The sequence below is a fragment of the Apus apus genome, chromosome 2, assembly GCF_020740795.1.
Source record: "Apus apus isolate bApuApu2 chromosome 2, bApuApu2.pri.cur, whole genome shotgun sequence".
In the NCBI taxonomy this organism is placed as follows: Eukaryota; Metazoa; Chordata; class Aves; order Apodiformes; family Apodidae; genus Apus; species Apus apus.
Genome location: NC_067283.1, coordinates 156,999,210 through 157,024,600, shown reverse-complemented (window position 1 = coordinate 157,024,600; position 25,391 = coordinate 156,999,210). Strand labels below are relative to the sequence as shown.

At 63.5% G+C, this 25,391-nt stretch overlaps 3 protein-coding genes across 3 annotated transcripts; 1 reads left to right on the top strand and 2 right to left on the bottom strand.

Moving 5' to 3' along the window:
• Nucleotides 1-221: 221 nt before the first annotated feature.
• MAF1 (MAF1 homolog, negative regulator of RNA polymerase III) lies at nucleotides 222-10,685 on the bottom strand. The gene is made up of 8 exons (XM_051611664.1): nucleotides 10,349-10,685; nucleotides 7,515-7,652; nucleotides 5,568-5,696; nucleotides 4,589-4,754; nucleotides 3,436-3,557; nucleotides 2,776-2,895; nucleotides 2,224-2,343; nucleotides 222-1,803 (listed from the first exon to the last, which is right to left on the bottom strand). The coding sequence occupies exons 2-8, from the start codon at nucleotides 7,595-7,597 to the stop codon at nucleotides 1,782-1,784; spliced, it is 762 nt and encodes a 253-aa protein (XP_051467624.1). The 5' UTR covers nucleotides 7,598-7,652; nucleotides 10,349-10,685; the 3' UTR covers nucleotides 222-1,781.
• Nucleotides 10,686-10,889: 204 nt separating this feature from the next.
• SHARPIN (SHANK associated RH domain interactor) lies at nucleotides 10,890-22,854 on the top strand. The gene is made up of 14 exons (XM_051611173.1): nucleotides 10,890-11,137; nucleotides 13,873-14,047; nucleotides 14,682-14,792; nucleotides 15,937-16,078; nucleotides 16,880-16,970; nucleotides 17,249-17,522; nucleotides 18,072-18,202; nucleotides 18,355-18,528; nucleotides 20,824-20,984; nucleotides 21,416-21,527; nucleotides 21,608-21,787; nucleotides 21,867-21,965; nucleotides 22,089-22,232; nucleotides 22,462-22,854. Exons 1-14 carry the CDS (start codon nucleotides 10,925-10,927, stop codon nucleotides 22,540-22,542), a joined length of 2,088 nt encoding a protein of 695 aa, XP_051467133.1. The 5' UTR covers nucleotides 10,890-10,924; the 3' UTR covers nucleotides 22,543-22,854.
• Nucleotides 22,855-23,068: 214 nt separating this feature from the next.
• Nucleotides 23,069-25,301, bottom strand: LOC127381211 (cytochrome c1, heme protein, mitochondrial). Its single transcript, XM_051611174.1, has 7 exons — nucleotides 25,152-25,301; nucleotides 24,385-24,578; nucleotides 24,182-24,308; nucleotides 23,948-24,105; nucleotides 23,673-23,833; nucleotides 23,488-23,588; nucleotides 23,069-23,377 (listed from the first exon to the last, which is right to left on the bottom strand). The coding sequence occupies exons 1-7, from the start codon at nucleotides 25,233-25,235 to the stop codon at nucleotides 23,273-23,275; spliced, it is 930 nt and encodes a 309-aa protein (XP_051467134.1). The 5' UTR covers nucleotides 25,236-25,301; the 3' UTR covers nucleotides 23,069-23,272.
• Between the last annotated feature and the right edge of the window lie 90 nt (nucleotides 25,302-25,391).

The window sequence follows — 25,391 nt, the reverse complement described above, 5'->3', positions numbered from 1 at the left end:
ATCACAGAGATGGTGCCTGCCCGGCCCTGAGTGGGAGCACAGGCATGGCCAGCAGCAGGGCACAGCACAGCCCCTGCTCTGTGCCAGTGTCCTGGGGGGCTGCACAGCCCCAGGTGGGATCACAGGTCCTGGCAGGACCTAAGACCCCCACCGTATCTCCCATGGCCGTGGCAGGACAGGCTTCCCCCACACGGGGTCCCTGAAGGAAGGGGGTGGACAAATCACAGAAAAACTTTATTGTTAAATGATACATTGGGGTGTAGCCAAGTCCAGGTTCCCTGACAGGGGCTGGGGGAACAGCGCGCAAGGGGGGCCACGGATGGATGAGACAGGAACTGGACAAATCCTGCTCCATCCCACCAGGGCCCAGAGGGAAAAGGGGGTCCAAGGCAACCCCCTCCCCACTCAGGCTAGTCCAGAAGAGCGATGAAGAAACAAACTCCAACTTAAACCAAGCTTTGGAGGAGTTACAGTGCAGGAGAGGAGCAAGGACAACACTGCACTGCTGCAGAGCCCACACTGGGGGAGAGGGGAGGACCTGTCTGACCCCCTCTACACCCCTAGAGGCTGGAGCCATGTCTGGAACATCACCTGGAGCCTCCCCCTGGGCCCAGGGATGGGGAGAAGCCCTCCGGGGAAGCCCCCCAGTGCCAGGTGTCTCCAACCATGGGGCATTCACTGCACCTTCCCAGACAGCCCTTCCCAAAAACTGGGAGGGAAGGGGAAGACTCTCCAACACACCCCAGAGGGAGGCTGGGGGCATGGGGAGGCAGCTCCAATGGTTTGTGCGTGCTCAGCTGAGCTCTCCCTGCCCTCAGCCACCTGCTGAAATATGGAGGGGGTACCGTGGCCCCCCAGGCCCTGGGGCAGAGTGGGGGGCTGCCCCCCGTGGCTGCTGGGTGGGGGGAATGGAGAGATCAGGGGGAGATGTGGTAGAACTGGGCTCACCCCAACACCAAATCAGCTGCCGCAGCCCCTGAACAGGCTGAGCCAAGCCCAGCCCCACGGCCCCAGCCCCACAGCCCCAGCCCAGCTCAGGCCCCGGCCCCTGGGCAGCCCAAAGTCAGGAAGGGTTTGAAACAAACCCCAAAGGAAGCCCTGGGGGTGGGCTTGAGGCGCCTGGTCCAGCATCCACCCCGGGGCTGCCAGGTGGGACCCCCGGGTGCAGGACACCGGCACCACCCCACGAGGATCAGAAAACAACCAACAAAACCAAACCAGGGCAGAGAACCACGGCAGGAGGGCGGGAGCAAAGCAAACCTCTTGAAACAGACGGACTCTTCTCTGTGGAAGGAACTGGGGACAGTTCGTGGGGAGTTCAGCAGCGCGGCGTGCGGAGGGGGCCGGGCAGAGCTTCCCTCCGGCTGCAGCGCTGCGGATGGACGGATGGTGGTCACCGGGTGATTGCCAGGAGGGAAAACTGCTCGAGGGAAATCCAGCCCGGGATCAGCGTCGCGAGGAGTTTGCAGGTCAGTGCAGCCAACGAGATCAGCGATAAAGTGCAGCAAAGCTTCTCGGAGCTCCCACACAGCTGTCCGGGGCCCCGGCCCAGGGGAAAAGGGGGGGATGGTCGGCAGCGCCGGAGCGAGGAGACACATCCACGGCCAGTAGACCACGGCTGCTCCCAGTCCATTGTGCTCCGGGATGCCGGAGTGGTCTCCAGTGTACATGTGGGGCAGAGCAGCTGGGCAGGGGCGGGGACCGGGGGCTGCCTCAGCGGTGGTGGGATGCAGGCAGGAGAAGGCAGGAGGGCGAGCAGCACCTCGGGGCCCTCCGGGGACTCACATGCAAATAACTTGCAACCTGTAACAAAGCACAAGGGCCTTAATGATCACAGAGCGTCACATGGATGTTAATGAATGGTGGCAGCGGTGAGGCGGGAGGAGGGGGAGTGGTAGGCATGGAACAGGAGGAAGAGTGGGAACAGGGGCACAGAGCAGGAGTGGGGTGCATGGAGGAGCAAGGGAGGGCTCACAGAGAGGGAGAGAGGTGGCACAGAGCAGGAGGAGGCAGAGTGGGGGGCACAAAGTAGGAGGAGACAGAGTAGGAGTGGGGGGCAAGAGCAGGACTGGGAGGCAAAGAGGACTGAGGGCCCAGAGCAGGAGCGGGGTGAGGCAGAACTGGAGCTCCGTGCAGGAGCGGCTGAGCGCTGAGCCGCACTCTGGAAGCGGCGAAGCAGGAACTTCAGTCCCTGCAGGCCGTGGCCCCCATCCCCCCACAGACCTGTCCTCCTCGATGCTGCCGCTCTCGGTGTCGCCAGCATCCCTGTTCTCTTCTGCGTCTCCCTCACCGAGATCCATGTCCAGCTCGGCGCCCGGCTCCGAGCGCGTGTACGCGTACCCGCTGGGGAAAGGGCGGCACAGGTCAGTGTCCCGCCAGCACCGCCCGGCATGGCCACGGGGGAGATCCTGCTCCTGCCGAGTCTCTGCATCTGCACTGATCCCACGGGAAGGAGGAGCTGGCTGCTCCCAAGGGGTTACTGCACCCCATGCCTGCAGCCAGGGGCAGGGCCAACCATTCCCCGGGAACCACAGCTCCCCTCAGCTTCTCCTTTGGTGTTGGGTGTCCCAGGAGGTCACAGGGCACTGGGCTCTGGCTGAGCTCCTCGCCCTGGCCAAGCTGCTGTGCTGGCAGCAGTGCCAGGAGGGAACCTCCCGAGCACACATCTACCACACCGGGGCCAGCAGGGGCCGAAGGGCCCTGCCCTGCCAGGATGGTAACTCAGGGTAGGCAATGCCTTCTTATGGTGACCTCAGAGACCTCATGTGGCCTGACCTGATGGAGCGACAGGTAAAAAAGACGATTCGCTTCAGCCTCTTGTTGTAGAAGAAGTAGTTGAAGGACCAGAGGCTGCCATCCTCGCCAAAGGGGTCCGAGTCCAGGTCGGGGTTGTAGCTGCAACAGCAACCGGAGGCGTGAGACACACCATGCCAGACACCACTCTCATGCCAGCCCCTTCTCACCCCAGCTTGTGTGGAAGGGAGGGAAGGGGGAGACTGAGGGAGCAGGGAGCTGCCACAGTGGGCAGAGGGCAAGAAGGAGAGTCAGTGTCCTCAGAGTCAGACTGCAAAGGGCTCATCAGAGGAGCTGGCCAGCCCTCATGGGCTGCAGGAGCCACCTCAGCCAGCCCCAGGGGCGACAGCAGCCGCCCTGGCTAGCCCCCGTGGGTGACAGCAGCCACCTCATGCCCCAGCTGGCTCTGGGAGGCAGGGAGATCCCAGCACAGCTGCTGCCTGCCTGGGGCATAGATTTCAAGGGCATGGAAGTTCTGTGTGGGCAGGGAGGGCAGCAGCAGCTCCCCCGGCACCAGCCACAAACCAGTGAACTCCAGCGATGAGACACAGTGCAGGGGAGCATGCCAAAAGGTCCCCTTTTCTTTGAGGGATAACTATTTTTCTGCAGGCCACAGCGTGCAGGCATGGGGCCCGGTGTTACCTGTAGATGTCACACTCAGACAGACAGATCTCCTCGTCCACAGCGTCCCACAGGTGTGGCTTCAGGGCATTGAAATCTTCCCGGACAGCAGAGAAGAGGCTGCAGTTCACAGCGTTCACCACCTGGGGAGGGAGCAGGCCCTGAGAGAAGCAGGGGGCTGCCGCTGGCCCGCCGCCCCACCACCCCCTCCCCTATCCTCATCCTCCCCCTGGCCCTCCTCCATCAAGGACACCAGAGCCTGGCCATGACCATGGGTAGGGAGAAGCAGGATGGTCCAGAGCGCCCTGGGGTTCAGAGCCCTGGGGTGGGAGCAAGGAGACAGGCATCAGGGAAACAGAAGGACAGAAAGCTCTTGGAGGAAGTCCAGAGGAGGCCACGAAGATGATCTGAAGGCTGAAGCAACTCTCCTATGAAGACAGGCTGGGAGAGTTGGGGGTGTTCAGCCTGGAGAAGAGAAGGCTCCACGGAGACCTTAGAGCACCTTCCAGTGCCTGAAGGGGCTCCAGGAAAGCTGGGGAGGGACTTTTTACCAGGGTGTGTAGTGACAGGAAGAGGGGCAATGGTTTTAAAATGAAAGAGGGAAGATCTAGGTTGGATATTAAGAAGAAATTTTTTACTGTTAGGGTGGTGAGACACTGGAACAGGTTGCTCAGGGAAGTTGTGGATGCCCCCTCCCTGGAGGTGTTCAAGGCCAGGTTGGACAGAGCTTTGAGCAACCTGGTCTAGTGGGAGGTGTCCCTGCCCATGCACGGGGTTGGAACTAGATAATCTTCTAGGTCCCTTCCAACCCAAACCCTTCTGTGATTCTATGAAACAGCACCGGTGGAGAGGGAAAAGCCATCAGAGGATCTCTGGGCTCAAAGACTCAAGCTCCTGGCACTCCTGGAATCAGTCCTTCCTCCAAGTATCTGCCCTGGGAAAGAGCACTCTAACCAAGGCTGGCAGGGAAACCTGCTCCAGAGGCCATTCCCAAGAAAGACTGAAGAGCAAGGTGGCTGCTGCCAAAGGAAAACAACCCAGGAGACACCCTGCAAACCTATTCCTGGGAGGGATGAGGACTGCCTGAAGCAAGGCCTCCTCAGGATCCCTGGACAACCGCTCCCCACCAACCCAGGCTGCCTCCTCTGCCAGGACAGCAGGGTGCTCTGCTCACCCAGTTGAGGCTGGGTTCCCGGCTGAACTCGTGGCTCTTGGCAGTGCTAAAGTCGTAGTCCGGGCGGAAGGACTCGTTGAGTGTGGCGATCAGGTAGAAGAGGGTCTTGCGGCTGCACTTGTCGCTCAGGGGTCCCTCCTCGTCGCCGCTCTGGCTTTTGCTGAGCCTGAGGCAGGAGGGGAGGGTCAACAGGGCACCAGCACATGGAATACAAACCGCAGTGTGCCCAGGTGGCCAAGGAGGCCAGCAGCATCCTGGCTTGTGTCAGCACTGGGGTGGCCAGCAGGACCAGAGCTGGGAAGCAGTGAAGGGGCAACTCAAAACCTGGGGTCAGTTTTGGGTGAGAAAAGGGACATGGAGGGGCTGGAGTGTGTCCAGAGAAGGACCACGGAGCTGGGGAAGGGGCTGGAGCAGAAGGAGAAGGGTCTGGAGAACTTGTGAGGAGCAGCTGAGGGAGCTGGGGGTGTCCAGCCTGGAGCAAAGGAGGCTGAGGGAAGACCTGCTGGCTCTGCAGCTGCCTGAGAGGAGGTTGGAGCCAGGGGGGTCGGGCTCTGCTCCCCAGGAACAAGCCCTGGGACAAGAGGGAACAGCCTCAAGTTGTGCCAGGGGAGGTTGAGGTTGGATCTGGGGAACAATTCCTTCCTGGCAAGGGTTGTCAGGCCCTGGCCCAGGCTGCCCAGGGCAGGGGGGAGTCCCCATCCCTGGAGGGGTTTCCAAGCCCCGGAGATGGTGCTGAGGGACATGGGGCAGTGGGGGCCTTGGCAGGGTTGAGGGAACAGGTGGACTGGATGACCTCAGAGGGCTTTTCCCTCTCAACGCTTCCATCGCACCATGACCAGACAGAGCAGCCAGCCCACACCCACACCAGTGTCACCACCACCCCCACAGGGTCCTTCCTCCCACAAATCCCAGCTGCCCCCGCAGACATGCAGCTGCCCGTGGTGTGGGGTGGGGCAGACAACCCCCCCTCCTGCAGCACCTGCTGGGGCTGATCCCTGTGGTCTGAGGAGGTGACAGGGCCTCCAGGACGTGCGGCTGCCCCTCCTGGCAGAACTGCTTGAACATGTGCTTGTCGTCACCAGCCATCTTGCACGAGTAGCTCTCGATCCTGCAGAGACACACAGCACCCTGCATGAGGCCAGCCCTGGCACCACCCTGGCCACCAGCCCAGACCCAGGACCCTGCCAACAGCATCGCACATGCCCCATGGGAACTCTCACCGCCCCTCCAAGTCCCCCTGTGCAGCCACCTGACAGCTGGCACAGGAAGCATGAGGGAGAGGCAGGAGCTGTGCCTGGCAAATTGGAGCGAGTGATGAACCCAAGGAGAAGCCCTTCAGCCAGCACCAAAAATAGGTCTGCAGATGGCCAAGGAGCAACTCCCTTGTGGGACACTGAGGGACACAGAGCGGCCGAGGGACCCTGTCAGAGGCACCTGAAAAGCTTTTCCCAGTGACAGTTTCCAGCTCCAACAGGAGAACAACTGTTGGTGACAAACGGACCATGAGCCAGCACCATGCACTGGAGCTCAGAACCTCCCATGTCCTGGGCTGGTACCAGCAGGGCCAGGAGGGGATTGTCCCCTCTGCTGAGACCCCCCTGCAGGGCTGGGGCCAGGCTGGGGTCCCCAGCACAGGAAGGACACGGAGCTGCTGGAGAGGCCAGAGGAGGCCCCGGAGATGCTGGGAGGGCTGGAGCAGCTCTGCTCTGGAGACAGGCTGGGAGAGCTGGGGTGTTGAGCCTGGAGAAGAGAAGGCTCCAGGGAGACCTCACTGCTGCCTTTAAGGACTTAAAATACTGATAAAAAAGTTGAGGACAAAGTTTTTAGCAGGGCCTGTAGTGACAAGACAAGGAGTGATGATTTTAAACTCAAAGAGGGGAGATTCAGACTAGACATAAGGAAGAAATCTTTTGCAATGAGGGTGGTGAGACCCTGGCCCAGGCTGGTCAGAGAGGTGGGAGATGCCTCATCCATGGGAACACTCCAGGAGTTGAAGGATTTGGTTGAAGATGTTCCTGCTCATTGCATGGGTACTGGACTAGATGAGCTTTGAAGGTCTCTTCCAACCCAAACCGTTCCAAGATTCAATGAACAAACTGCACAAAGCCCCTCCCTGCCTCAGAGAGAAGACCAAGGGGTGCAGGAAGGAATTCCCCAAGCTCGGGCTGTTCCCAGTGCCTGGCTCCAAGAGGAGACTCCGCTCAGTGTTTAAGCAGCAATTTCATGGAAATGGCACCACAACAAGCAAGGGAAGAGGTGGCAGCTGTGGCCAAAGAGGAGTCATTCTCCCTCCCTGTCCCATAGAGTATGGACTGGGACCAGCAGCCCAGAGGGGTGGAGAGGTGGGATGCAGCGTGAAGGGGCTCAGGCAGGATGGCACAAGAGATAGCACAGGCTGGCACTGGAGGGACAGCTCAGCAGTGCTCAGGGAAACATGGACCAGGGCTGGGACCAGCCTGGGCCTCGGGGGACAAAGAGGACAGGAACGGGTTCCCGTGTGCAGAAAAGGAGTAAATCCCCCTGCGACACGGAGCTGCAGCCCCAGGAGGAAAGAGGGAAGGGGCACAAGGGCATTAGTGAATAATGGTGATCCCACATGGATCCCAGCGAGGAAGGAGAAACCATCAACACAAATGTCATCGTCCACCCAGGAGAGGACCTGACACCAGCAGCTCACCCCTCACCCCCCAGCAGAAGGAGCTGCCAACTTTAAGCCAGCAGAGCAGTGGGAGAGGAGTGTTCCCTCTGGAAAATGGAAGAGGAATGGAGAAAACTGTGTGTGTGTGTGACAACTCAATGTCATTACTGCTGTTGTCAAGGGGGGCTGGACTGGATGACCCTGAAAGGTCCCTCCCAAGGCCAACCCTCCCGTATTCCCAGAGGCAGCAGTGGTGGTCCAGGGGCCCACAGTGGCTCCAGCTCTCACCTGCCGATGATGTGAGCGTCGCCCGTCTCCACCGTCAGCTGGGAGTTTATGGCTTCAAAACTGGAGTTCTCCAACAGCTTCATCGTCGCGGCGTCTGGAGCGATTCCTGCGCAACGGCTGCTGCAAAGGGCGCGGATCCTGCGGAGGGAGGGAGGGAGGGGATGGGGGGCACTCGCACAGCGTGGCCTGACAGGCTTCCTGAGTCCCCCCCGCCTTCAGAGATCCCTGACCTTTTTTGGCTGGATCCTTCCCCCTCGAGGCTGGGGAAGAGCCTGCAGCTCTGCTCTGCTGCAGGCTGGGGACACAGGCCCCCCCAGCCGAGCCCCCAGTTGGGGCGACCACCACAGCCCCTCAGGGAGCTGCTGCTTCATGGTCTGTCCAAGCAGGACTGACACTGGGACTGGGTAACTGGTTAATGTTCCTGGTGAAGGGGGAAGGCAGCCTCCCCGCAGCACCCAGCCCACGCTCCCTTCCCAGCTTGGAGCCTCTCCGGGAACGTAACAGGAGAATCATAAACAGGCAGGAATGTGGTGCCAGGGCCCCTGGGATGCGGTGCCAGGACTCTCAGCAGGCAAGGACAGGGCTCCTGGGAAGTGGTGCCAGGGCTCTCGGGAGGCAACGCCAGGGCTCCCAGGGAATACTTGTCCTGTCTTGGGCACCACAACAGGGTCAGCGAAGGAACAGCCCCAGCCCTTCGGTTTCAGGATTGCAGGTGTGACTGTGACACCAACACTGTGGCAGGGCCAGGGACGTGCTTCCTGTGACCTTACCCACTGTGACCAAACCCGACGAGGTGCAGGTCAAAACTGTACTAAAGCAAACACCACCTCCACGAGGCAGCTTCAGCCCTTACACAGCCCTGAGCCTCCCAACAGCACAGCCCTAGCAAAACTGGGGTGGTGCCCCTGCCTGCCCTGCCAGGGGTAGGACAGCTCTCCTGCCCAGGGCAGCAAATGGCTCCACAAGTCCCATCCTACAGGATGGAGGGGCCTACAGGAAAGCTGGGGAGGAGCTTTTCACCAGAGAGGGCAGTGACAAGGGGTAACAGTTTTAAACTAAAAGAGGGGAGGTTCAGGTCAGACATCAGCAAGAAATTCTTCACCAGGAGGATAGGAAGGTGCTGGAATAGGTTGCCCAGGGAGGTTGTGGCTGCCCCATCCCTGGAGGTGTTTCAGGCCAGGTTGGATGAGGCTTGTGCAGCCTGGTCTGGTGGGCTGTGTCCCTGCTCATGGCAGGGAGGTTGGAACCTGAGGATCTTTAAGGTCCCTTCCAACATTCACCATTCTAAGATTCCATGATCCAGCATCAAATGTCCACAGGGACTGGCAGCCCTCCAAGCAGGAAGGAAGCAGCGAGTTTCCCCCAGGTGCTTTCCTGCAAGTCTCTGGTTCTGTTGCGATCACTAAAGCACCATATTTGGCCCCCAGTCCAGGTCAGTCTTCCATACCAGGGAAAACCAGGTCCTTTTGCAGCAGCCCCCACACCAGCCCAACCTTTTCCCTCTTGCTGTGAGTGAAAGGAGATAGGAATGAGCTCAGGAACAACTTGGGAAGAAGGGAAATCTGGGAAAAAGTGATACAGACACTGCGAAATCAAGAGCTGGTGGCCATTTCCCACCCAGGAATTGCTCTGGGGTGGAAGCTGGGATGATGTGCCAGCTCACTTCAGACCACAGCAGAAGACCTGGCAATGACAAGATGGGAAGGACTAACACGAGCCTTTGGTGAGCCAATGCTCAGGGCACTTCCAAGCATCACTGTACCCACAGCAGGAATTTTACAGGATATGGAACTTCTCACCCCAGCACAGGCATAGCCTTGGGTGGTGGAATAAAAGGCCCCTTAACACAGGCTGTGGTCAGAGTGGGGCTTTGGCACAAAAACACCCACCTGTGGGGACAAGGACAGAGGTTTGCTGGCTACAGTGCCTGCGCCCAGCAACACCAGGCAGGAGATGCCTGGCCCCAAAACCACGGCTTGGTCTCCCTCCTCGCCCCAGCTCATTTAGCACACAGCTGAGGGGCAGCCCAAGGACATCCCAAAAGTTGCAAAGGGCTCGTTTTAAATTTAAACCAGAGTAACCAAAACGGTTTTGGGTATTGTGGGGTGTCTTGGTGCCAGCAGGGACCGTGGAAAGCTACCTCGTGTAAAAGCCTGCAGACTCAGAGCCTAGCTGAGGGGACAGGTGACCTGAAGTGCTCAACCTCGGAAAAGGAAACAGCAAAATGGATAATTTTAGGTAATGGAAATCAGCAACGTCCTCTTCAGGACCAAGGCAACGACTGCCATCATTACTGGTGGTGTCCAGCCCAGGGACCTACCAGACACTCCCTGCGTTACCTGACAGGGAGGCGGGGGCGCCAAGAGGGCACTGGAGAAGGAGAAGGCTGAGGAGGAGGAGCAGGTTCAAGGGGGGCTAGCACAGGGAAACTGAGACGGTCCCGGCTGCTCCAGCGGGCCCGGAGGCCCCGGAGGGCTCGCAAGCAGCTCGGCCCCTTCCCGGGCCTGTCCCCGCTCCCGGGCCGGGCGGGAGGCCGCTGGCAGCCCCGGGAGGCCGCTGGAACCCCCGGGAGGCCGCTGGCAGCCCCGGGAGGCCGCTCCGGGCGCCCGGCCCTGAAGGTGACAGGGCCCGGCAGGCGGGGCAGGGCAGCGCCGTCCCGTCGTGCCTCGCGCGCGGCGCGCAGCGGGCGGCCCCTCGCGGACTACAACTCCCAGCATGCTCCGCGCAGCCAAGGCGCGCACGGGCTGGACGCGCCAGCCGCAGTGCACGCCGGGAGCTGTAGTCCGCGCGGGAGGCGGCTCACCGAGGCGGGGAGGCGGCGGGAGCGGGCTTACCGGCGTTTCCTGCTCTCGGTCCTGACGGGGCCTCCTCGCCGTGACGGCTCCTTCAAGCCCGGGGCGTTTGTAAAGGAAGGCGTCTCCGGGGAAAGCTCGAGGAGGGCGCGTGTGCCTCGGCCGCCGTCCGCCGTCTGGCGCCAGCCCACCGGGCCCCCGCCCACCTCGACATGTCCCCGACTAGCTCGGGACGCAGCGAGCGGCTGAGCGAGACCTGGGAGGCTCCCGGGGCGGGCGGGCGAGCGGCCGATCCTCTCCTCAGACCCCGGGCGACAACAACAGCGAGGCCCCGCCCGCGGCCCGTCCGTCCCGAGCGGCGCGGGCAGCGCTCCCCACTGGCGGGCGGGGCCGTCACTCCGGGCAGCGCCCGCCCCGGGGGGACGGGCACCAGGCCCCGCCCACAGGCCGCGGCGCCGCGCTCTGATTGGCTGCCGAGGACAAAGCCGGGGGGGGGCGGGGCAGTCACGGCGCGGCGCCCCCTCGCGGCGGAACGTTCGCGTGCGGGGCGGGTTTCCGGCCGGATCTCGCGTCCGGCGGAAGTACCGGCGGGAGGCGGAAGTGGCGGCGGCGGCGGCGATGGCTCTGCCCGGTGCCCCCGCCCCGGCGGCGGCCTCGCTGCCGCCGCCGCCCACCGTGCTGATGGCGGTGCGGGCGGGGCTGGCGCAGGCCTCGCGCCTCCCGCCGCTGCCCGCCGGCGCCCTGCGCCTGCAGCTCAGCGTCGCACCGGCAGCTGGCGGGCAGCGCCGCTTCCGCCTGGGCCTGCGGCAACCGGAGGCGGCCGGTGGCGCGGTGAGAGCGGGGGAAGTGCCAGGGAGGGGCCACAGGGGTGGAGGCTGTGCGGGAGCGGGGACAGCCGAGTTCCCTCTCCCGCGCCGGGGGGTCGGTCCCGCCGCCCGCCCAGGATCTTCGGGGTTGGGTGGAATTGCCCGGGACCGGGTCGCTCCGCCCCGGGACCTCTGCGGGCGCGTGCCCTGGGAGGGCTGCCCGGGGGCACCGCTCCGGTTCCGCCCTGTCCTCTGTCCCTTTGGCCGCTTGTCTCGCCGGGTGCTTAAGCTCCGGAGGGGGCTCCTGGCCGCTGCGTCCCCCCGCCCTCCCTTAGGACCCGGGCCCTGGTCCTTCAGCTTCAGCATCAGTTCTGTGACTCACAAGATGGTCCTCGTGGGAAGGGACCTCTCCAAATCCAACCAGGGACACCTCCCAGCAGCCCAGGCTGCTCCAAGCCCCATCCAACCTGCCCTTCAACACTGCCAGGGATGGGGCAGCCACAGCTTCCCTGGGCAACCTGGGCCAGGCTCTCCCCACCCTCACAGCCCAGAATTTCTCCCTCACATCTCAGCTCCAGCTGGAAGCTGGAAACCCTTCCCCCTGCTCCCATCCCTCCCTGCCCTTGTCCCAAGCCCCTCCCCAGCTTTCCTGGAGCCCCTTCAGGCACTGGAAGGTGCTCTCAGGTCTCCCTGGAGCCTTCTCTTCTCCAGGCTGAACACCCCAACTCTCCCAGCCTGTCTCCAGAGCAGAGCTGCTCCAGCCCTCCCAGCATCTCCGGGGCCTCCTCTGGCCTCTCCAACAGCTCCGTGTCCTTCCTGTGCTGGGGACCCCAGCCTGGCCCCAGCCCTGCAGGGGGGTCTCAGCAGAGGGGACAATCCCCCCCTGGCCCTGCTGGTCACACTGGTGTCACGCTGGTGACATCCCAGGACATGGGAGGTTCTGGGTTCCAGTGCATGGTACCGGCTCATGGCCCATTTGTCACCACCAGTGCCCCCAAGTCCTCCCCAGGGCTGAATTCATCCATCCACCCTCCACCTTGTGCTGGGACTGGGAATCACCCCGAGCCAGGGGCAGGACCTTGCACATGACGTGGTTGAACATCATGAGCTTCACACAGCCCCTGCAACAGGAGTAGAGCTGTTCCTACCTGATTCTCCCCCAATTCCCGCACCTCTTGAGGGGGCTGCATGTGTGTCAACCTTCCCAGCTGGCACATTGAGCCTGGGCTGCCCCCTGAGCCACTGGCGCCTTCCCTGTCCCTCCTAACTCCAGGTTCTGGGAATCTCCCTGCTCCCATGAGGATGGCCCGCAGCAGTTTATCGGGTTTGAGGGGGGAAAACTGGGCCAGCGGTTACTCTGTTGGGGCATGGAGGCAGGGACCTGGGGCCTCAGGCCTTGAGAGTGCCGTGGAAAACCTCAGCAGGGAGGAGATGGTGCTGCCGGGGAGTGATGGTGCCACCAGGGGGGTGAAGGGGACCAGCCCCTGGGACGCCAGAGGAACCTCTGTCAGCTCCAGAGGGCTGCTCAGCCCTCAGAGCTTGGAGAGGAGGGAGGGGACTGGGTGTCCCTTGGCAGCTCTGGGTACCCAGCAAGTAGGACCTGTGTTTTCCTGGATGTTTTCCTGATGGATTCAGGTGGCAGGCAGGGGTGTGAGGCCATGGCTGACATGGCTGGGTGTTGAGGACAGCCATTCCTGACTCAGGGGATGACCGTGGCAAAGATGCATCCTGGGGCCCATCTGCCCAGCTGAAGCTCTTTGCCCCTCCTGCACTTTGGTTCCTTTCCCTGCGAGCATCGTCCCCCAGGATGTGGGGGCGGGGGTCCCCTGGGGGCTGTTCTGGGGCTGGTTGGACCCTTTCAGGTGATGATCAAAGGGAAGGCTCCTGGTAAGGGGGGGCCTTTTAATCAGCTTTTCTCTTTTCTCCCCATTCCTGTAATTCTTTTGTTGGCAGGGCAGGATGGGGGGGGGATGTTGCAGGACATTAAACTCAGACAAGGGGCAAGGAAACCAGCCATTTCTCTTGATTTTCCATCCAGCTCTGCTGTCCCTGTCAGGTGCAGCAGATCCTGCCCACTTGCTGCCTGTGGGGCAGGAGGCAGGTATCTGCCCCAGCCCAGCCCCTCCCAGTTCCTCCCTAGCTGCCATTTCACCAAAGGGGAATTGAAAGCTCTGGCATGAAGCCCAGATCTGGGTCAGACAGAATGGGGAGTAAGGCTGGGAGCCAGGAGGGACACGGGAACTGCTCCCCAAGGTGCCTGTGTGTGTGGGGAAGGGTTTTGCCAAGTCTGTGAAAGTGGGAAGGAACGGGCTGCCCCCCCAGCACCACTGTCAGGGCCCCTGAGTTGTTCTTGAGTGTCTCCTGCACCTGAGAGAGGAGATTATCCTGGGCTGCCTTTGAGTGTATGCACATGGTGGCTTTGGGCCAGGTGAGTGGCTGTGAGAAGGTGACAGCCCTGGGTGCTGCCCGGTGGTGGGGGAGGATGCGGGGCTGGGGGGCTGCAGGCAGCCCTGGGCACAGAGGGCCAGTCTCAGATTGGGCATGTGGCTCAGTACCCAGGGATGGAGCATTGTGCTCAGCTTGGGGCGGGTGTCTGTCCACTTACCCTGGGAGAGGCCGTTGTGGAGGTGAGGGACAGCCCTGTGTCCCCCAGTCCTGGCTTGGATGCCATGCCATGGCCGCCCCCTGGCCCGCTGCAGCCTGGCTCCCTGCTGGCCTGACCCCTCATGCTGGCCTGACCCCTCATCCTCCTTCCCTCAGAACATGGCTGAGTATGACCTGAAGGAGATCTCGTACAAGGTGCGGAGCCCCACGTGCCATGAGCTGGCGGTGCCCGGCTCCACAGATGAGCCTCTGGTGCTGAACTTCGAGGAGGAGCGGGAGGCCCAGAAGTGGTGGACGATCGTCAGCAGCTCCCTGCGGGAGGTGCAGAAGGGTCAGTGCTGGCAGGGACCCGGGGGCTGCCCCATGGGGCTGCTAGGCTTCCCCCAGCCCTGGTAGTCAATGTCCCCAGCTGGGGAACAAGGCTGCGGCTGGCCCTGCCATGAAATACTTGTGGTACCAGCTGCTGCAGGCTCCCCAGCTGCTGGGGCAGCACCTTGCCCTCCTCCTCCTCTGAGGTTTTAACCTGGAGAGGGAGGTTCGGGGATTCCTGTGTGTGTTGGAACATCTGAGGGGGTGGAGGAGACCCCAGGAGGCAGGAGGTGGGAAGTGGCATGGAACCAGGGTAACTGTCCCAGCCCCACCTGCAAGGAGTGAGCTGCTCAGGTGGAGAGAGAAAAACCCCACCAGGAAGGCCTGGGGAGCCAGTGGGGCAGGTGCAGCCCTGCTGCCCGGTGGTCCTGGCAGCTGAGGGGAGACCAGGGCTTGGCAGCGGGGCTGGGCTGGTGCTCCCTGAGCTCAGTCACCCTTGGGGCCTGGCTTAGGGTCCCTGTTACCTTCATTTCAAGCAACCTGTTGTAGCCCAGGGCGTCCCAATGCATGCTTCCCCAGTGGAGCGCTCTGGGGAGGGCAGTTGGTGACTGTCACAGCTCTGGGGGTGGCACTGACGTGTTCCTGCTGTCCCTCAGCCTCGGACAGCATGCTGGCGTCCCAGGACTCATCCCTGCCTGGAGCTGCTGGGGGGGGCTCTGCAGACCAGGAGCCGGAGGCTGCTCCATACTTGGAGCTTTCTGAGAAAGGTACCAGAGGGGGGAGGTGTCCTGGCTCTTCTCACGTGCAGGGAGTCACCAACCCCTCGGGTGGGGGACAGGGCCCAGCTGCTCCCCCACCTGGGGCTGATGGCAGCTCCTTGATCTTAGACTGATGGGAGCATTGAGGGGGGAAAAGAGCTTTAGGATCCTCCAGCTCATCCATTTCCCCAGCCCTGCTAAGGCCACCCCTGCCCCGTGTCCCTCAGCACCACATCTCCAGGGCTTGGAAACCCCTCCAGGGATGGGGACTCCAAGCCCTGGGCAGCCTGGGCCAGGCCCTGACAGCCCTTGCCAGGAAGGAATTGTTCCCCAGATCCAACCTCAGCCTCCCCTGGCACAACTTGAGGCCGTTCCCTCTTGTCCCAGGGCTTGTTCCTGGGGAGCAGAGCCCGACCCCCCTGGCTCCAACCTCCTCTCAGGCAGCTGCAGAGCCAGCAGGTCTCCCCTCAGCCTCCTTTGCTCCAGGCTGGACACCCCCAGCTCCCTCAGCTGCTCCTCACAAGTTCTCCAGCCCCTTCCCCAGCTCCATGGTCCTTCTCTGGACACACTCCAGCCCCTCCATGTCCCTTTTCTCACCCAAAACTGACCCCAGGATTCAAGGTGCCTTCTCACTGCTTCCCAGCACAGCAGGACGATCCCTGCCCTGGTCCTGCTGGCCTCCTCAGTGCTGACACAAGCCAGGATGCTGGTGGCCAAGCTGGGCACATGCTGGCTCATCTCCAGCCACTGTCAACCACCACTCCCAGGTCCTTGTCCCCCAGGCACTTCCTGGCCACTCTTCCCCAAGCCTAGAGCATTGCGGGGGGTTGGTGTGACCCATGGGCAGTACCCCATGCTTGGCCTGGTTGAACCTTGTACAGTTTGCCTCAGCCCATGAATCTAGCCTGTCCAGGCCCCTCTGTAGATCCCTCAGTTGCAGCTCTGCAGCAGCGTGGCTGGTCCTCCCCTTTCCTGGGAGCAATGTGTGTCTGAGAAGCCTCATGCAGGGCTCCTTCAGCACCACTCCTGTGCTGAGCTGGGCCGGAATTGCTGCTTCTAGCTGTGAGGCTGTGGCAGAGCCCCCTGGGTGCCTGGGGGGGGTGGTCTGCAGCCCAGCTGCTGCTGCACGCTTCTCCCTTCTGCTCCTCTGCAGAGGAACTGGCCCTGCACCTCTCCCAGGCCATCGAATTTGGTGATGAGAAGGTGGCCTCGCTCTGTGCGGCAGCTCTGGCGCGCCAGCAGGCCACGCTCAGCATCCTCTGGAAGGAGTCCAACTACCCCACAGAGGATATCAGGTGAGCCTCAACCACGGTTCCTGGGGCCGGCACGAGCGCTCCTCCTCTTCCTCCGCCTCCCTCCCCGGGTCCATGGAAACAACCTTTCATGGTTGGAGCTGGAGCTGTGCTCCCATGGGCCCTGTGCCAGAGCTGCCTGCCATCCCATGAGCCTGGGGACATCCCCACCTCCTCACCTGCAGCTCTGCTGCTTTGCTAGACATTAGGGTCACTTGCGCTGTGTCCCTGGGCTATGTGGCCTTTGGGTCCATCTTCTTGACATGGTTTCCTGGGGTTTGTACTTGTTGTCTAGCTCCTGGGAGGAAAGAGAGGGAGGGATGTAGGGACAGAGTATTGGGTGTTGGTCTGAAGGGGGGGGCAGCTGGGAGACGAGGGAGCCTGGGGGGTCCAGAGTGGAGAAGGGTAATGTTGTTCACGGGACAGACTTGGAGGCCCAGGGAAATGAGAAAGCACCAGATTTAAAGCAAGTTAAATGAAAGACTTTTTCTTGCTGCATCTAAATCTACATCATTGCCCGAGGCTGTGTGGGGGCTGTGGGGGTAAGGCTGGAATAAACAAAATGGGTGGAAAACCAATTCCTGGTGAGTGTGAAAGATGAGGGCAGGGCAAGGGCTGGGGGTACCTGTCCCAGTTCCCTGGGATTCGGTGTGTGGATCGTGGTTGGGAACCTGGTGTTGGACCTGCCAGGACTCCCCTCATGGGACACAGCTTGTGGCACTGGCTCTGTGGGAGCATTGTGCCGATGGCGGGACCCCCTGTACCCCCAGCCCTGGGCCAACAGCAGCTCTGTCTCTTCTCCAGCATGAAGGTTGTGGTGGAGGATGCCACATCTTCGGCCAGCGTCACCATCAGGGTCCGTGCTCACACCACCATCGCCACGCTCAAGCAGCAGGTATGGGGCAGCACCAGCCTGGATGGGGGACAGGGCTCCTGGGGTCCCCATACCCCCTTTCCAAATGCCGACTGGGAGTGGGGCTCCCCCACCCCCTCCTGTCTGTGGAGCCAGCCCTTCCCTGGCCCTTCACTCGCCCTTCACCAGCCTCTCACAGGTTCGTCACTGGTCCCCCTGGCTTGCTGGCCTGTGCTAGCGTGGCATTGGCCCTACTGGGGTGAGAAGCCGTGGGGAAGCCATGGCTGTGGGTTCACCTCCCAGCTTCTTCGGCTGCTCAGGTCTTCCGGGATTACGGGTTCCACCCCTTGGTTCAGCGCTGGATCATCGGGCAGTGCCTGTGCGTGGACGAGCGGACCGTTGGCTCCTACGGCATCCGCGGGGACGGCGACACGGCCTTCCTGTACCTGCTGTCCGCGCGCACGGCCGAGCTGACGGAGCAGCAGTACGAGGAGGACCAGGCGCGGGCCATGCTCAGCTCCACCTCCTCACCCACTGAGGACTCTGCCGCGGCGCGCAGATACAACACCCTGCCCAGCACCTCTCCCAGGAAAGGTCTGGCTCTTCTGGTGGGCAGGGCAGCCCCCGTCCTGCCCAGCTCCAATGCAGGGGGACAAACCAGGGGTGGCCCCAGGCATGGAGACCCTGGCATTAGGGGGTCCTGTGCCAGGGTGGGGAGGACATCTGGGGTGGTCTCTGGGTGCCAATATCCTTTGTCTTGAGAAGCCCCCACTCGCCTGCACCCTCTGTGCTTGGCAAGAGTCGTGGCCCTTCCTGTTGCTTTTCCCTTTACCAAAAATGGGGTGAGGAGAGATCCAGTGCATGCACTGGCATTCCTCTTGTCACGTGCTGGGGTCCCTGCTGCCAGGTGCCTTGGCACTGGGAATGGGCTTGGCACTGTGAGCCAACCTGGCTTGTTCCAGTGGGCTGGTCCCCAGGATCCATGCTCCCTGCCTGAGGCCTGTCCTGTGATGAGCAGCCTCATCCCTGTGGAGAAGAGGCACCCCAACACAGCGTGGCACCTTCTGGGCCCGCCTGGCTGGTGGCACCGTGCCAGTCCCTAGGATGGCTGTAACGTCCCTGTTTCCTGGTGTTGGTCTCCAGGCTGGGGCAATGAAGCCAGCAGGAAAATGGACATCAGGGAGATCAGCCAGCACCTGGACACGCTGCAGATTGGTGACGTGGTCAGTGGCCAGCCTAAGGCTGCTGCCACCAGTCCACCCTCACCAGTGCAGGTACATGTTCCCCTCAGCCACCCTGCTGTGCCCCTTGCTTCCAGTCTGGGGGTGCTGGGGAAGGGTGGGCACTCCCTCTGTGTCTTATCCCCCCCCTTCCCTCTCTCCAAAGCATTTTTCCCGGTCTCTCCATCTCTGCCGTGTCCCTGCAGGCGGGCTGGGCCTGTCCCAAATGCACCTTCATCAACAAGCCCACACGGCCGGGCTGCGAGATGTGCAGCACCGACCGTCCTGAAGACTACGTGGTTCCCGGTGGCTACAAACCAGACGAGACGGAGCTGTGGAGGATGCAGCAGGAGCAGGAGGGGATCCGGCAGTACCAGCAGGTGAGGGGGGCTCACCAGCACCCTGGGGACAGACCCGGGGAGGATCGGACACGGGCAGTTTTTGGAGGTCTTGTGTGCACGGATCCTGCGCCGCTCCGGGACAGGGTCTGGGAAGGAGGGGCAGCCCAGGGGGGCTGTCACAGCCCCCTTCCTCACCTCCCCAAGGGGCAGCCACTGCCTGCCTGTGCGTCCTGAGGTGCCGCGTCGTGAGTGATGGTTTTGGCTGTCAGAGGAGATGCTGTGGCAGGGATCTGAGCGTGCTCCTTGGTTGGGCTAAGGGCTGGCAGGGATCCACGGCAGGGATCTGAGACTGCAGGCAGCACATGGCACCTGCTCTGGCACATCCTTCTCTCACAGAACTGCATGTCGTGCCATGCTGGCAACCCTGTGCTGAGGTCAGGCTGTGCTTGCTCCTGTTCCCTGGACACTGTTTCCCATCTCATAGACACGAGGGGGGTCCGATGGGACCCTCCCACACCCAGGGCCATGGCTGTGGGCTGCGCTGCGGGACTCGGGGGGGCTTCAGGCTCAGCCACTGACCAAACCTTCTCTTTCTTTTTTCTCTTGTGCCGGGATCCCGATAGGAAAAGGGAAGGAGAGAGGATGGCTCAGCTGCGCACTGCGTCCTGGGCTCGGGTTCCTTGGATGACTTCATCCACCTGTCCTCCGAGTTCTGCTAGCCACCCCACACCTGGCCCCTCGGACACCCCAGTCTGCACCCCAGCCAGGCCCCCCCAGTGCCCCCTGGGACTTGGTGCCCACCGCGTGCGCCCAACGGCTGCTGCCGGGCTGCCCCCTTACTCACCCCCCAGGGCTGATGTGGGAACTTTGGGCAGGAGAAGCTGGGCTGGGGGAGATGTGCCAGGGGGTCTGGGAGCTGGGGACTGCCAGGGGAATGCAAGGGTCCCGGTCCTGGTAGTTTTCCCTTCGCCTCCTCGTGCCAGCGGTTTTGCCTGGCCAAAGCCCTTGCTGCTGCTCTGCCCCACACCCACTGGGACCCTCGGGGTCACAGGGGGTCTCTGAGCCCTCTCAGGGGTAGGAATCGGGGGGAGGACACGGCCGGCCCCACTGCTGCCAGCCGCTCCATGAGGGCTTCAGGGAAGAGCCAACGTAGCCAGGGGCTGGCACTGTCAGTGCTGATGGTGCTCAGCCTGGGACTGCTCTGGGGGTCTCTGAGGCTTGGGGGTGGCAGTACTCTGGGGGTCTCAGGCTCAGGGACACATGCTTGGGTTCTCTGAGGCTCAGGGGGCCATGCTCAGGGGTCTCAGGCTCAGAGTGGCTGTTCTCTGGGAGGTCTCAAGCTTAGGGGGCCGTTCTCTGGGGGTCTTAGGCTCCAGGGGCCATGCTGGGGGCACGTCTCAGGCTCTTAGGAGCCGTTCTCTGGGGGGTCTCAGATCAGGGCTCCCCATGCCACGGGTCCCTCTGGCTGCTGGCACCCTGGGAACGAACGGCAGGTTCGGGTATTCCGGGTTGGACTTTGCCCTGGAGCTCCCATCCTGCAGCCGAGGGAAGGACAGGCCCCTGGGTTGGGCGAGATGTCTTCCAGTGGTGTTTCCCAGCAGTGCCATGGGTGGGCTCCTGCCCCCATTAAACCTGATCCCACCAACATGGCTCTGCTGTCTCCTTGTGCCAGCTGCGCTGTGGCGTGGGGGGACTGCTGGGGGGCAGTTGTGCCATGAAATGGGGATGAAATTGGTGGGTGCGTCCCTGCGGGGCTGCAGAGAGCTGGGGGCACAGAGATGGTCTCTGTCACCAGGGTGGGAGTTGTTTGGTGCTGCAGCTTCGTGGCTGCTGCCATGCCAGGGGCTTGGGGGGCCCGGCTGAGTGCTGGGGTGGAGCACGGGGTGGGAGGGGGCAGCAGGACACGGTGGGTCTCTGGAAAAGTGCCTGTGCCTCTTGACTGTCCGGGTGTGGGAAATGGATGGGGAAATGGAAATGACAGAGCACGGCTCCGTGACGGGGTGCAGCCAGTGGCAGCTGCCTCCCCTCTGCTCTTCCTTCCCTGAGGGATCCCCTCAAATCCAGACCCAGCTCCTGGCGTGCAGGTGTTGGGTACCAAAGAGGTAGGGAACTTGGGACTAGTGGCTCAGGTCACCTGGATTGCGGCCACAAGTGGCTCTCCGGGTGGCAGCCACGCTCCCTGCGGGGCAGAGCCAGAGGTGTCCCCTCCAGCCGGGCAACCTCGGCTCCAGCTCAGGAGCCATCCCTGGAGCAGGTGGCCAGGGGTTGCTGCAGGGAACAAATGCCGTTCTGGGGGCCGGTGGCGGAGCTGACCGGGCTGTTCCTGGCCGGCAGGCGCTGGAGGCCGAGCGGCTGCGGAACTTCCAGCAGCTGCTGCAGGCAGAACAGGAGGTGCTGGTGCCCAACCGGGACGTGCTGGAATGTCGCATCTGCTACCAGCAGGTGGCACCGGGCGAGGGGGTGCTGCTGCGCGAGTGTCTGCACAACTTCTGCAGGTACTGCCCTGAGCCCACCCAGCCCCAGGACCCCCTGGCCCTTGTGGTGGCTGGCCCCCAAGACCCCGCCCAACCTCAGCCCTTAGGGTGACCAGCCCTGAGACACAACCTCCTTCCCTTAGCCCTTGTGGTGACCTGCCCTGACAGCCTCCCTGGCCATCATGGTGACCAGCCTCAAGACCCCCTGCCACTCTCACAGTGACTGTCCCCAAGCTCCCCACCCTTGTGGTGACTGGCCATTAGACCCTCACCAGCCCTTATGGTGACCAGCTCTGGGTTCTCGACCATCATGGTGACCAGCCCTGAGACCGCCCCCAGCCCTCACAAGTGACCAGCTCTGAGACCCCCCCAACCCCAAGCCTGCCCTCATCTCTTGTGGTGACCAGCCCTGAGACCCCCACCCTCACAGTGACAGCTGCCTGTTCCCGCAGGGAGTGTCTGCGCCAGGTGATCAACTACAGCGAGGAGCCACAGGTGGCCTGTCCCTTCCGTGACGACTCCTACGCCTGCAGCAGCCACCTCCAGGAGCGGGAGATCCGGGCGGTGAGTCTCTCCAGGCGCGGTGCTGGTGGCACTGGGGGGACCCTGGGGCCACAACCTGACCAGCTGGCCCCTCCCCGCAGCTGGTGTCGCCGGAGGAGTACCGGCGGTTCCTGGAGAGGAGCCTGGTGCTGGCCGAGCGGCGCAGCCGCAACAGCTTCCACTGCAAGACCACCGACTGCCGTGGCTGGTGTATCTACGAGGACTCAGTCAACGAGTTCCGCTGCCCCATCTGCCAGGCCCTCAACTGCCTCCTCTGCAAGGTGAGCCCCAGCCCGCACAGGCATCGCGGTGCTGCAGAGGGGCAGCGGTGCTGAGCTGTGCCCCCCCTGCACCCCCCAGGCCATCCATGAAGGTAAGAACTGCCGCCAGTACCAGGATGACCTCCGGGTCCAGGCGCAGAACGACTCGGCCGCCCGGCAGACCAACGACATGCTGCAGGTAGGGGTCCCAGGGGGCTGGTGGCGGTGGCAGGGGCTGGGCGAAGTCCCTGCATCCTTCATGGCCACCTCTCCTCTCACCCTGAGCACAGCTCCCCCCTGAGCCCCCTCTCCCCCTCCACAGACCCTGGTGCAGCTCGGGGAGGCCATGCACTGCCCCACCTGCCTGATCATTGTCCAGAAGAAGGACGGATGCGACTGGATCCGCTGCACCGTCTGCCAGACCGAGATCTGCTGGGTGACCAAGGGGCCACGCTGGGGGCCCGGGGTGAGCTGGCCAAGGGGGGCAGGAGGGATCCCTCAGTTCCCACAGGAAGGGTGGGGGGGACAGATGGGCTTGGGGTGAGCCATCTTGGGGGGGAGGAGGGGCACAAGAGGGATTCCCTGATCCTCAGAGGCAGGGTGGGCGATGGGTGGCCCTGCAGGACCAAGCTCTGGTCACAGCAGAGATGGCCCCGAGCTGAGCTCCCACCCTGACCATGCTCTTCCATCCCCAGGGTCCCGGGGACACCAGTGGTGGATGTCGCTGCAATGTCAATGGGCAGAGGTGCCACCCCCGCTGCCAGAACTGCCACTGAGCCCCAGACTGGCCCAGGGTCCGGGACACACTGGAAGCAAACAGGGCTGGGAGCCCCTCACCAAGGGCTGGCCCAGCCAGGATCAGTGCCAGCCCAGCAGCTGGAGCACAGCCTGGAGCTGCTTGTGCATCTCTCACCAGGGAGAGCCACGTGAAGCAGCCAGGGAAGGAGAGGATGGACACGGGGCCAGAAGATACAGTGGGGCCCCAGGCCAGGATGTGGGGGGGGCTCTGCCAGTAGTGGAGCCCCAGCAGTGAAGAGCAGCATGGTCCACAGTGCTGGGTGTCCCAATAAAGCCACCCGTGTGCCCCAGCCATGCTGCCCACGCTGCTGAAATGTGCCCTTGCAATGGGGAGAAGGAGGGTCAGTCCTGGTATGAGCCCACCAGATGCTGCTGAGGGACTGCAGCAGAGCCCCCAACCCCCCCACAGGCAGAGACCACAGCACACGCAGACCCCCCCTGCTCCCCAGGCAGGGCCCCCCCCACCACAGGCAGACACCACGGCACGGGCAGACCACACCATACTTTCGCCTTGAACAACGAGATTTTATTTCCATGCCCCCAGCCCCTCCAAGCACAGGTGCCAGCAGCTGGGGGGGCTGAGGACGATGTTAAATAAGGAGCTATAGTGGGGGCAGGCACTGAGGGCTGTGCCCTCCTCCACAGCCCAGGGGTTGTGCGTGGCCCAGGCAGTGCTGCTGGGGTGGGGGGCACCCCACTGCCCCCCCCCTATTTGGGGGGCCGGTAAACCATTTTCCTGCTCTTCAGTACAGACCATTTGTGGCGTTTCATGTAGAAGACAAGGGAAGTTAGGAGCCCCGAGATCATCAGCATCTGGGGGGGGAGAAGGAGTCAAGCTCTATCCCACCAAGCACCCCCCTGCCAGCGTGGGGCCGTGTGCAGTGTGGGGGGCAGTCTGGGGTCCCCCCGGGGTCAGCACCCACCTTCAAGCCCATCCGTTTGCGGTGGTCATGCTCTGGCTCTGCTGCCCACCGCAGGAAGGTGCAGATGTCCTTGGCAATCTGTGACATGGTGGCTGGGGTGCCTGGAGAAGACAAGGGGGGGATGAGCAGCCCGGGGACCAGCACCCCTGTGGATTGGCACCGTGTCGGCCCCTGTCCCTTCTTACCGTCATCGAACTCCAGGACTTCGTTGTAGATGGGGGGGGCCATGCCGATGGCCTGGCCCGGGAAGTAGGGGTTGTAGTGCAGCCCCTCCCGCACCGTCACACCGGCCGGGGGGTCACAGTAGCCAGTGAGGAGGGAGAACACGTAATCTTCGCCCCCGTGCCTGTGGAAGGAACCAGCCGGGCGCTCAGGACACCCTTGGAGCAGCGGGGCCAGGGACCCCGAGCGCCGCGTGGGTCTGGGACCCTCCGATCGCCCCCTCTCCCACGCACGTTACCGGGCATTGACGATGTAGCTGAGGTCGGGGGGCAGCGCCCCGTTGTTAGCAGCTCGCGCCGCCTCGGCGTTGGGGTAGGGCTTGGGGAAATAGTCAGAGATCTTGCCGGGCCGCATGAACATCTCCCCATTCTCATCCGGGCCGTCCTGCACCTCCACCTGCGCGGGGAGAAGAGCCCTGAGCTGGGGCCCCGGGACACGGTGATGGTGGCGGGACCGTCCCGGTGGGCCTCACCTCCTCGGCCAGAGCCTTGGCCTCCTCCTCGGTGTGGGTGACGCCGATGAGGTTGCGGAAGGCCAGGTACTCCATGCTGTGGCAGGCGGAGCAGACCTGCTTGTACACCTGGAATCCGCGCCGCAGGCTGCAAGAAGAGGAGGAGGTGACCCCCCTGTCCCCTCTCCGAGGCTGCCCACGGCCCAGTCACCCTGTCCCGGTACCTGCCATGGTCGAGGGCGGACAAGGGGCCGCCGTGGCTCCAGGGGAAGCTGGGGGGATGCATCTCCAGCTCACCGGCGTCCAGGCTGGAGTGCAGGGCCAGCGCCAAGCCACCCCCACCCGCCACCAGCACCCCCAGCGCCGTCAGGGCCACCTTCCTCCCGCGGGAGAGGCTGGCAGAGGACGACATGGCAGCCTGGGGAGGGGGAACAGGGTCAGGGGGATGAGGAAGGAAGGGCTGGGGGGGCTCAGGGACACGGCGCAGGGATGGGGCACAGCGGATAGAATGGGGGGGGGACACGGGAGAAACCGGGCACTGCTGTGGCACGTCAGGCAGTGCAGGAAATGCAGCCGGGGTGGGGATGGACCGGGGGGGTCCCGGTCTGGGCAGGGCCGCGGCGGGGGGAACCGGGGGCACCGGGCAGGAGGGGCGGACTGGTCAGGAGCGGGGCCGGACAGGACGGGGAGCAAGCGGGCGGGGCCGGGCACACCGCGCAGGGCGGGAGGCGAGAGTCGGGCCCAGCGGGCAGGAACATCGGGCAGGAACGGGGGAACAACCGGGCACGCCGAGCAGCGCTGGGAGGGGGGCCGGGCACGCTGGGCAGGGCGCGGGGTGAGGGGGGGGGGCACGATCACCCCGGCCCGGCGGCCCCTGCAGCGCCCTCCCCGCTCCCGCCGCGCCGCCCGGTTCCGGGGCCGCCCCCTCCCGGTGACCTTCACGGCGCCGGAGCGCGGGGCCCGGCGGGGCCGGCTCCGGGGCGGGTCTCACCGGGGCGGGCGCGGTCCGGGCCCGCGGCAGCAGGAGGCGGCCGTAGGGCCGCAGCGGGAGGCTCCGCACCGCCACCGCCGCCATCGCGCTGCTCCCGGCGGCCGCCGCGCCGAGGTCGAGGGGACGCTGACGAGCCGCCCCGGACGTGACGCCGCGCCCTGACGTCACCCACCGGCGGAAGCGGCGTCACGGACCCCCTTCCGGCTCCCCCGCCCCCCCCCCGCCGCAGCACGACACCGG